This window comes from Pseudonaja textilis, chromosome 4 (assembly GCF_049901715.1).
Source record: "Pseudonaja textilis isolate UNSWEBS1 chromosome 4, rPseTex1.2, whole genome shotgun sequence".
Lineage (NCBI taxonomy): Eukaryota > Metazoa > Chordata > Lepidosauria > Squamata > Elapidae > Pseudonaja > Pseudonaja textilis.
Window position 1 is genome coordinate 57413152 of NC_141993.1, and position 12082 is coordinate 57425233.

The window sequence follows — 12082 nt, forward strand, 5'->3', positions numbered from 1 at the left end:
TTCCTAACGGCAAGCCCCCACCTACCATTCCTCCCCATTTTGCATGTTTAATATAGGCCTTAATTTGGAGGGAGGGGCTTAATTTGATTTTATGCTGATAAAACATGCTGGGATTTCCTATTGGGGAGGCCGTATTGTTGGAGAAATGCGGTAATATATTGTTAGATTATAGGAAACAATATTATCAATCTCTGTTAAAGGCATATTTTTATTTATGCAAGCATGGAAATAGAACCGCTGGTGAATTTATTTTCCTTGCATGTAGGAAGGTGCACAAAGGAATTTTCTGGAAACTGACTTTCTAAATGTCTGCTAGGAAAACTAGAAATTAAGTAAAAAACATAGGTGGCATTGTTTTTATCAGAAACAGATTATAAATTTTGGTTATGGGAAACTGGCAAGGAGCATCAGAAATCACAATTGTATGACTGCAACTTGCTGCAAAGCCATAACCACATGTGGGTGCCTAGCTCCCAGATCACAATTATGTGAATATATGGATGCTGCAATGGTTGGATTACCTGACCATATGAATTGTAATGGCAGAGTTGTTAGAATGAAATTACAGGCTAATTCTGCTGACTGGCAGCAATTTGATTCCTATTGGCTCAAGGCTGACTTAAACTTCCATCCTTCTGACATCCCTAAAAATGAAGACCCGAATTGTTGGGGGCAATATGCTGACTATGTAAACTGCTTAGAGAAGGCTATAAATGTAAAGCAGTATGAAGTATATAAGTTTAGGTGCTATTGCCATGTATAATTTTTGTGCACATTTCCTAGTTACATACTAAAAATAATGCTTATGTATTGTAGGATAAAAGACTTTTGCATACTCCCCTTCATTCTCTCTCACCAATGGAGAGGGATACATATGCATTTCGGCGAAAGATGCTGGATTTTCTTAGTGAACGGCTTCGTAACTGTGTCATTGAAAAGGAAAAACAGTGGGATGAAGAAGAATTTAGGAAAATCAAAATTGGTGAGTCCAAGCTAGAATTTAAAATAAAAAACAATATAAAACGGTTCTAGACTTGGATTAAAATACTTAGGGCAGAGGTATTTTCTTGCAGCTGGAGATTATTTAAAAATGTGAACCTAAAAAGTTAAACTTCGTTGTCAACTTTCCTCCTATCACCTGGGGAATGTGGTAAAATGATATCATCTTGTTATCTTTTTGTATTCACAAGATATACCGTGCTGATACAAAAAGGAGATTAAAGATGTTGATACTTGTATGCAATCCTTATAATGGTTAATTTCATTCTCAGACATTGACATTTGTCTGGCTTCTATTTTTTTAATTAAAAATTGGCTAATATTGCTAACAATTCTGAAAAAATAAGATTGACTCTGGCATTTAGAAAAGCAACAACAGCCTCAGGAGAGCAGTTTTACTAATAGGTGGATGAAAATCCCCTGAATAGAAAGACCCCAAAAATAATGACAATGAATTATGCAAGGAAAATAGGTGAATAATGTTGCAAGCACACCGGACAGTTGAAGAAAAAAGGGCATTGAAAGAATATCTGATGGACAACGAAGTTGATATATTAAATCTAGCATACTCAGTAATGCAGCTTTACTGAATTGTGGAGAGACCAAACTGGCCTTAAGAAAAGACCCAATGCAGAATAGGAAAGAGACATGGCAAGGCAAAATTTTACATGGCCAGTACATTTTTTTAAAAAGCAGGAAAAATAAATAAATAACAAGACCTGGCAATGGCTAAGAGCAGGAAAGTTGAAGAAAGAGATAGAGAGGCTAATACTGGCTGCACAAGAGCAAGCCTTAAGAACAAATGCATACAAAGCCAGAACTGGAAAAGACAGCAACAGACAGCACAAGCCATCTTTGCAAAGAAGCTGAAGAAACATTGGACTCTTAATTAGCTGCTACAAAAAGATTGCACAGACTAACTATTAAAAATGGCATGACAAAGTAGCAACAACTGTGTGTTCAAATATTTGTAAGAAATCCCATTTATCTGCAAGGAAGAACTGGTGGAACCATAAAATAATGAAAGTAATAGAAAATGAAGATGTGACATATCCTGGGAATTTAGCATTCAAGCACCTGCCACATAACACCCCAGACTTAACAATTGTCAATAAGAAGGACAGAAAAGTCTGGATAGTAGATGTGGAGACAGCAGAATAGAAGAGAAAGAACAGGAGAAGATCACAAATACAATGACCTGCAAATAGAAATAGAATGATTGTGACAAAAGAAAGCAAAGATAGTATCCCTTGGGTGCAACCTCAAAACTTCTGGAGCATCACTTGAGCACCATCAGCATTGACAAAATCACTGTCAGTCAATTGCAAAAGGAATTAGTTGGAACAACTTACACACTATAATGATACTGTATGTTTAATGCCATCTAATCCAAGCCTTGGGAAGGACTGAAGGTGAATAAAAATGGCTAACAAAAACATCTGGCAGTGAACCATAATACCTTTAACACCATCAAACAAGACCATCTGCCTAGCCGAGGTCCTTGGAAAGGACTTGATAGGTGGATAAAAATGCCAAATCCAATCTAAACACGTGACTGTTACAAAATAATAATAATAATAATAATAATAATAATAATAATAATAATAATAATAATTAATAATAATAATAATAATAATTGCATTTCAGCTTCTGCAGGAGTAAGAAAGAAATCTGTAAATACTGCTTTAGGACCATTACCAGAAATAGATCCATCAAAGTAAGTCCTATGAATAAAAAATTAATTTACTTCTTGTACTTATAGATGGTTGCGATAGTTGGTTTTAGTATTGTTGTCATCACTAATGGAACCAGACATATAGATTATTTATTCTGCTGCAGAACTCAAAATGATGTTCTCTTTAAGCCATTTGGTCTTCATATGGCTTCTAAAATAGATGTCCTAAATCCAGATATTAGCCCCTGTTTAATTTTAAATTTAGTATCTATAATATAGTTGCTGTGTGTTGCTTATAGTATATTTATATATACTGTATATGTATTCATCTATGTGTGTGCGTGTGTGTATCTATCATCTCTATCTATCTATCTATCTATCTATCTATCTATCTATCTATCTATCTATCTATGTTATTCAGCTTTGTTCGGGTATTTTCCCACGTCATTATAGTTATGCTTTTAAAGTTGTAGCAACGTTTCACAGAATCTCATCTGCCATCATCAGGCTTGTGTATTGTGTTCGTCTGTGAGTCAGGCTTTCACAGCTGTTTCTGTTTTAAATTTGGTGCTTGCCTACTGCTGTGCCAGAATGTTTTTTTCTTCATCCTGATTGTTTGGGAGTCTTGGTCTGTAATTATTGGACTTGGAGTTTGCTATGTTCTCCTTGATTGGTGTTTCTAATATCTTCTGTCTGTTTTGTAGCATTTTTTGTCTTGATTGGCTGGCAACATTGTGTTTCCTGTATTGGAGGCTTTTAGTGCAACTTGGCTTTGAGTAAACGGACGGCTATCATTTAATAGGAAGCTAAGTTTCATCTGGGTGCCTGGTTGGGGTGTGTTTGAATTGGAGGTATCAGGTGGGGTCTGTTTGTGCTCAGGTGTTTGCTTGGCTTGTGGTGTGGAGATTTTTTTGTTTGTGAGTGCAGGCTTCCAGATAATTGACAATCTGGTGGAATCATCTCTTCTATTCATGCTTTCAAGTCTTTTTTCAATCTCTATGGCTTCTCTGATGATTCTGTAGCTGGGGTTTTCTATAGTGTTTAGGGTTTTGGTGCCATTGAAGTCGATGCTATGACCTGTGACTTTCATGTGTTGGACTAGTGAGGAAGTGTGTTCCAGCTTTTTGACTGCATTTTTGTGTTCATCCAGGTGGGTGCTTATTCTTCTATTGGTCTGTCCAATGTATGTGGCCGGGCATGATGGGCAGGGACTTCATATATGCCTTGGTTTTCCAGGTCAATTTTATCTTTGGGGTTTCTTAGGATGGCTGCTATTTTTCTGTCTGTTTTGAAGGAAGTCTTGATGTGATGCCTGTTTAATAGCTTACTGATTTTGTCTGTAGTACCTCTTATGTAGGGCAAGACAGCTGTTGCATAGGTCTGTTCATCTTCTAGGTCTCCATTATGTCTCAGTGTGTTTTTGTGTATCAGGCCAGTGATTTTGCTTTTGTGAAAGCTGTTGGCCATCAATACCTTAGTCAGGATGCATAGTTCAGTCTTTATATGCGTTTTGTCTGCCAGGCATTTGGTTCTGGCAATTACTGTTTTGGCCATGGAGTTTATCTGGGCTGGGTGGTGGTGGGATTGGGCACTGAGATAGCGGTTGGTGTGTGTTTTCTTCTGGTATATGGTGTGTCCTAGTGTGCCATCTGTTTTTTTTTTTTTGTAGATTAGTACATCTAGGAATGGTAGTTGTTTGTTTGTTTCCGTTTCCATGGTGAATTTGATTTTGGGGTATGTGCTGTTTAGGTGTGTTAGGAAATTGTTTAGGTTTTCTTTTTCATGGGGACAAATAACAAATATGTCATAGATGTATCTTAACCATAGTTTGGGTTTGTGGGTGGCATTGGCTAGGGCGCTGGATTCGAATTCTTACATGAACAAGTTTGCAGTGATGGGTGACAGTGGTGATCCCATAGGGGCTCCTTCAATTTGCTTGTATCTTTGTTCTTTGTATATGAAATATGTGTTGGTTAAGCAGTGTTCTGTTAGTTCCGTGAGGTGTTTGATTGGTTGGTATTTATTTTTGATGATTTCGAGAGTTTCTTTTATCGGGACTTGAGTGAATAGTGAAACCACGTCAAAACTTACAAGCAGATCTTTTTGTTCCACATGTAGATCTTTGATCATTTCCAAGAGGTGGTATGAGTTTTGTACATGTGAAGCTGCTGCTTTAGCATGGGGCTGTGGCTGCTTTGATAGGTCTTTGGCTAGGTTTTGTAGTGGTGCTCCTCTGGAATTGACTATGGGTCTGAGGGGTATGCCTTCTTTGTGTATTTTTGGGAGGCCATATAGTTTGGGGCATCTGGAAGATTTTTCCCTTGGGATGATTGTCTGTTGCATCTCTTTGCTCATGTTGCTGGTTATGATTTTCTTCTTGGTTATTTTTTCCAGATATGTGATTGGGTCCATGTTTATGGGTTTATGTGGAGTCTTGGAGTAGGTCCATCAAATTTGTTTCATAATGTTTTCTATCCATTACTACTGTGGCATTACTTTTATCAGCAGGAAGTATGATTATGCTGCTGCCTTAGGGCTTGCAGGGCTTTTAGTTCCTCTTTGTGTAAGTTGCTTTTGGGTCAATTATCTGGAAGCCTGCACTCACAAACAAAAAAATCTCCACACCACAAGCCAAACAAACACCTGTGCCCAAAAGACCCCACCCGATACCTCCAATTCAAACACACCCCAACCAGGCACCTGGGTGAAACCTATCTTCCTATTAAGTGACAGATGTCCATTTACTTGAAGCCAAGCCGCACTAAAAGCCTCCAATACAGGAAACACAATGTTGCCAGCCAATCAAGACAAAAAAATGCTACAAAACAGACGGAAGATATTAGAAACACCAATCAAGCAGAACACAGCAAACTTCAAGTCCAATAAATACAGACCAAGACTCCCAACCAATCAGGATGAAGAAAAAACCATTCTGGCACAGCAGTAAGCAAGCACCAAATTTAAAACAGAAACAGCTGTGAAAGCCTGACTCACAGACGAACACAATACACAAGCCTGATGATGGCAGATGAGATTCTGCTGAAACGTTGCTACAACTTTAAAAGCATAACTATAATGACGTGGGAAAATACCCGAACAAAGCAGGTCTAGTTGTGTTTGGGTCTTTTCCCGTGTAAGATTAAGAGTATCTTGGTGACTTTTCGGTGAGGTCCCACTCGCCATCCTCAGGCTGGTGCTTTCGGCTTCGTGCCACTGCAAGCATATATACATACATACACATTGACATAAAGTGCAAAAGTGGTTTATTGTGCATTCCTCCAATCTCTGTAAACAAACTTTAAATTCAATGTTCAGATTTCTTATGAGTGTGATGTAAAAATGTTTAGCTGAAAAATATTAAGAAAATAAGCACTGGTAAAAGTTTCTTTTTGACTGTGTATATTGACAAGCCCATAAGATATTAATTTGGGGGATCTTAATTTGGGGGAGGTTAATTAGAAGTTTAAGAGACAGCACGGGTATATGATAGGAAATTATTGGAATAATTTTAGAATCACAACATAAGGAAACAAGTGTTGATGTACAGAATCATATATATTCCAACTTTTTAATATTTGAGCTTATTTGAGCTTTAATATTTTTGTTATGTGTATGTTCCAAAAAGTTTACATGTTACATCCCTGATCTTTTTTGTAACCACATTTTTTTAAAACAGATTGCTCTTCTTTAAATACTGCTACCAGTGTGGACGATCTGTTGGTGTGACCCTTACACCTTGTCAACATTGTTTTGAGATCTTCACTTGCAGCAAGTCCTGCAAGGTCAGGGCTTGGAATGAACGGCATAAGCGAGAGTGTTTACAAACAGGTAGGTGGGGCTGATGGCATGCAGAACAAAGTGAGACTGAGGTAGGATGCAAAAACGTTGCAATTAATTTATTCTAGAAAGAAACAATGTGTCCTTAAAAATGTAAGTAATTTTGTTTAATTTAATTGGTATCTGTAAATGTGAACAGTTACTTATCTTTATGAAAATTTATCTTTGTGAAAACAACTCAGTTAAACCAAACTTAAATTGAATCAGTAATTGAACAATATACATAAAATCTGCCGTAAAATTTATTTATTTACTTAATTTATTTAAAACATTTATATAGCCACCTATCTTAAACCAGACTTTGGGCATCTCACAATAAAGCAATATATATATCAACAGTGAAAGAAAAACAGTAAAACAAACAAACAAAAAAGACCTGGCACTACAGCTAAACTTTCCCATGCAGCTCTCAACAGGTTTATCAGTTTCAACCTCACCTCAATACTAGGGAAAACCACCAGGTCTTAAGTGCTTTTTGGAAGATCAAAAGGATAGGGGCCTGCTTGATCTTTGGAGGACAGGAGAAGAAACATTTCCTAGGTTCCATAAAATGGTAGCATTTAAAGGAAGGGACCAGGAGTGTGCCTATCATATTGGGTATGATGGGGAAGACAGGGGTCCTTAGGAAGAGATGGTCCCTCAAATTACCTGGTCCTGTGCCATGTAGGCTTAAAGGTAATAACTACTACCATGAATTGGCACCTAAAGGAAATGAGCCAGTACAACTTGCACAACAGAGGTATAACATGGATGAATCTAGATGCGTTCAACACTGCACAGGCCACTGCATTCTGGACCAGTGTGATATACTTTGATTTCTTTCATCACCAACTGTTGTAGTTCTACTGTTCGTCCTATAGTATTCTAGTTCAGGTCTGAGTGCTTAGCTTGATAATTCAAAGTTTGTTTCATGTTGCATCTTCTTATTTGCAGTATTGTATAGAAGATTTCTTTTAAAAATGAGACTATGGCTAATTAAATCCTTAATTTTGGAAGCATTTATTCTTCCCTGGGCTTCATTTCAGATGGATAACTGTCCTTAATAGGAAGATGGTAACCTAGGCAGAATTTGGAATGGAGTTAGATTATGTAAGACAAATGGATAATAACTTCACAGTGCACATTATTTGAATCCTTAATTTTGGAAGCATTTATTCTTCCCTGGGCTTCATTTCAGATGGATAACTGTCCTTAATAGGAAGATGGTAACCTAGGCAGAATTTGGAATGGAGTTAGATTATGTAAGACAAATGGATAATAACTTCACAGTGCACATCATTTGAACCTAATTCCTTTCCTGCACATTATATGTATTTTTAGGAACTTAGTTGCCCACATCTTCTTTCCTGTTTTTATTTTACCTAACATTTTGTGGCTAACATTCAATGTCTTTTGGATTTCAGTTAGCATACACAGATCTCCATTTTACCCTCTTTTTTTTTGAAGAAATTCAGATGTGTATACCAACAATATCCAACTAAGTGTAGCTTTTTAAGCTATGGGTGGTCCATTTCACTGCCCTACTGGGAACCAGTAGGTTCCCCTCACGCATATGTGCTAGTCATTTCCGGCTCTAGGGGATGGTGCTCATCTCCGTTACAAAGCCAAGAGCCAGTGCTGTCTGAAGACGTCTCTGTGGTCATGTGGCTGGCATGACTAAATGCCAAGGGCAGAGGGAACGCTGTTACCTTCTCATCAAAGTGGTCCCTATTTTTCGACTTGCATTTTTACATGCTTTCGAACTGCTAGGTTGGCAGAAGCTGGGACAAGTAATGGGAGCTCACTCCATTACGCAGCGCTAGGGATTTGAACTGCCGAACTGCTGACCTTGCTGATCGACAAGCTCAATGTCTTAGCCACTGAGCCACCTCGTCAGATCTAATTAATCTAAAATTAAATTGAGATTAATTAATTAATTAAGATTAGATTAATTAGATCTAAGCAATAATTATATTACTTAGATCTAATCAGGCATTAAAGTTCACACATGAGTGCTATCATAGGGAAGATATAAACAATCCTGAAGTAGTGGTTTGAGATGCTGACATAAATGTTTTTATACCACATTTACTCTTCTTAAGTAGCACTTAGGACTGCCATTCTACTTCTTGGATAGATAATTCTCATTCCCTGATAATTTCTTTATAAATAATATATTTTGATAATATAAAGAAACATTTAATACTGATTTAATTCACCATGCATCATATATACACCTTTAGATTTCCTGTGATTATTTATCTTAGATTGTATAATGTAAATTAATTTTATAATCTGTTTACATTAAGTACTGTTTAAAATCTGTTTCAGTTCTTGGCAATCAGCTAATTTTTGTAGTGTCAAAAAAAACCCCTATATTGGAACACAAGGACACTGCTGCTTATAATGTGAAGCAAATTATTTGAAAAATATTTGATGTGGTTACATTAATTGGGCTGAATATGCTTTCTCTCATCTTTAGAACAAATTAGAGTGAACAAGAAAAATAATATACAAATTGCTACTTTCCTGACCACTTTAATGTACAAACATATAAGATTAAAGTTGCAGGAAAAACTGAATATTTGAAATATAAATCAGGATTTATTGAAAACCTGGATTGGAAAGATGGGAAAAGATTGTTAGGAGAATGATTTTAAAAGGCAAGAGAAGTCTTCATTCAAACAAAGAAGCAAGGTGAGAGCCATGTAAGAAGAATTTTATTAATATATGGGCTCTGTATAAGGTAGGTGCCAAGGAGCGAAGTTTGCCAAGTCTGTACATGATTTTTTAAAATTTTATTTTGACAATCGTGTGTTTTCCAGAAGGGGTTTTTACATTAAAATTTAGAATTTGATCTAGAAACCTACAGCACATTATGTATTTTTCAAGGAAGATTTTAAAAAAAGATTCCATGTAGAATATGGTATCAAAATCTCATTTGGATGGATAAATGAAAGCAAAGCATTTTCCAAGCTTCCAGAAACTGAAATAAGGAAATTTCATGTCTGCATATAAAATGGATATTGGATAAAGCAAAGAATTAGTTCCACAGCCATCAATCAGGTATTACAGGGAAGCACATGAGCAGGACATGAATATAATACTGTTGTCTTCCTCCAAGTGTTTTATCCTCTGGATTTCATGTTCTTCATACTCTGAAAGAGGCATAAAGCCAGCAAAAAATGTATAGTCCCTTTGTGGAGCCAACTAAATGACTAGCTTTCACAACATCTTGTAATGAATTGTGCTATGGGAGGACTTTCCTTTTTACTTCTTCAAATCAACAAAATTCAGCTTCAAGCTTCATTGATTGTTCCATGTTTTAGTATTAATAAAAAAGCAGCAGATAACTCTAAACTCCAAATTTGGTTTCAGTACACAGCCTGTTCCAAAACTTTGCACCTGTTTTGTTCTGCTTTGTTCTACCAAGCCCATGTTTTATGTGCCACAAGGTTCCGTCTTAGGCCCAGTACTTTTCAATATCTTCATTAATGACTTAGATGAGGGAATAGAAGGAGAACTTACCAAATTTGCAGATGATACTAAGCTGGCAGGAATAGCTAACACCCAAGAAGATAGGCTAGACTAGAACACTGGGCCATATCTAATAAAATGAAATTCAATATAGAGAAAAATAAAGTCCTACACTTAGGCAAGAAAAACCAAAAGTATACATATAGACTGGGTGAAACCAGGCTCAATAGCAGTAACTGTGAGTGGGATCTTGGAGTCTTAGTGGACAACCAGCTGAATATGAGCCAGCAGTGTGCAGCCGCTGACAAAAAAGCTAATGCAATCCTAAATTGTATTAACAGAGGGATACAGTCAAGATCAAGGGAAGTACTAATACCACTCTATAAAGCCTTAGTAAGACCACACCTAGAGTACTGCATCCAGTATTGGTCACCACATTATAAAAAAGTTGAGACTCTAGAAAAAGTACAGAGAAGAGCAATCAGGGTGATTAGGGGACTGGAGGCTAAAACATACAACGAACGGTTGCAGGAACTGGGCTTGGCTAGTCTAGTAAAGAGAAGGACCAGGGGAGACATGATAGCGGTCTTCCAATATTTGAGGGGCTGCCACAGGGAGGAAGGGGTCAAACTATTTTTTAAAGCTTCTGTAGGCTAGACAAGGAATAATGGAAACTGAACAAGGAGAGATTTAATCTGGAAACAAGGAGAAACTTTCTGATAGTGAGAACAATCAACCAATGGAACAGCTTGCCCTCGGAAGTTGTGGGAGCGCCATCAGTTGAGACTTTCAAGAAGAGATTGGACTGCCATTTGTCAGAAATGGCATAGGGTCTACCACTTGGGCAGGGGGTTGGACTAGATGACCTACAAGGTTCCTTCCAACTCTGATTATCTGTATCTGTATCTGTCCCTCATGACCAGAAAATACCAACATTTTAGATCAGAGTTTAGAAGAAACCTTTACCAAAGCAGTATTGCTTCATTTATGTAAAATCTATGTTAAAGTTTGTACCACTATTGTACTATTTTCCCTCTGAAATGTAGTTTGCCCATTACTACACAATGTGGCTCACTGACTTCTCTTCAAGCTATAGGGCAGAGGTGTCAAACTCAAGGTGTGTGGGTTGGATCCGGCCTGTGCAGTGCTTAGATTTGGCCCATGGGCCTACCTTGGAAACAGCAAAGGATCACCCCATGATGTCAGCAAAAATGAAGGTTGGGGAGGCCGCATGAGGCTCGCCCATGCTCCATTTTTGGCTGTTGTGGCCAAAAATAGAGTCTTGAGTGATGTTGAGATGGCCATACCATCTGCTCCCCCTGCCACCCCAAGGTCAAACACAACCTTGATGCAGCCCTCAATGAAATCGAGTTTGACATCCCTGCTATAGAGCAACCTATTAGTAATGTGATGTAATTGACCACAACTATGGTCAACGTTTTATATCAGTTTTAAATCATTTTGTTCTACCAAACCAAGCTTGTGTTAAATAGATTCAAACTGAGTAAATGTAAAAAACATGTAGTATACACTCATATTTCTATCAGTTTTGTACTTGTTTTCTGCAATTTTGTCACATCAAGCCTAAATTTTGTATCACCCACAATGTGGGAAACTGATATGTCCCCTAAAAGGGAGTTTGGAACATCCCTCTGTATTAGGGTTTTTTCTACTAGATCTTTGTTCCCCAATTTCCCCCACCCCAGTTGCTAAGAAGTGGCTGATAAACATAAAAGTGTGCTATTTGCAATATTATTGAAGTTTTCACATTTATGGAAGAAAGTTGTTTAATACTGAAGTTAATGTTAAATTTTCCAGATTGTGATCAAATCTATTTGCTCACAAAGATATTGAATCAAGCTTGCATCAAAACAGTCTGAAAGTCAAACATCAACCTCATTCTTATCAGAAGAAAGTAAAGTGAAAGCAGTTAATACAAAGCAAAAAATTGAGAAGATTGAGATTATGCAGTTCGTTCCTCAGAAGCATTTACTACAATTAAATATGTCTTTCAGTATTATACCTCCTTCGGTACTGATAATGTCACTTTACAGAATTGTGGAACTAAGACTCTGATCAGTCAATATTGTCATGCTGAGGCATGTAATTGAACTT

At 37.2% G+C, this 12082-nt stretch overlaps 1 protein-coding gene across 1 annotated transcript in view; it reads left to right on the top strand.

The window, feature by feature from the left end:
- The window catches only part of ANKMY1 (ankyrin repeat and MYND domain containing 1), a 44131-nt gene that overhangs the window by 27730 nt on the left and 4319 nt on the right, over nucleotides 1-12082 (top strand). The window contains exons 14-16 of the mRNA XM_087933155.1: nucleotides 817-982; nucleotides 2647-2716; nucleotides 6351-6502. Of these exons, the coding sequence (XP_087789281.1) occupies nucleotides 817-982; nucleotides 2647-2716; nucleotides 6351-6502 (388 nt within the window). The remainder of the gene's footprint in view (nucleotides 1-816; nucleotides 983-2646; nucleotides 2717-6350; nucleotides 6503-12082) is intronic.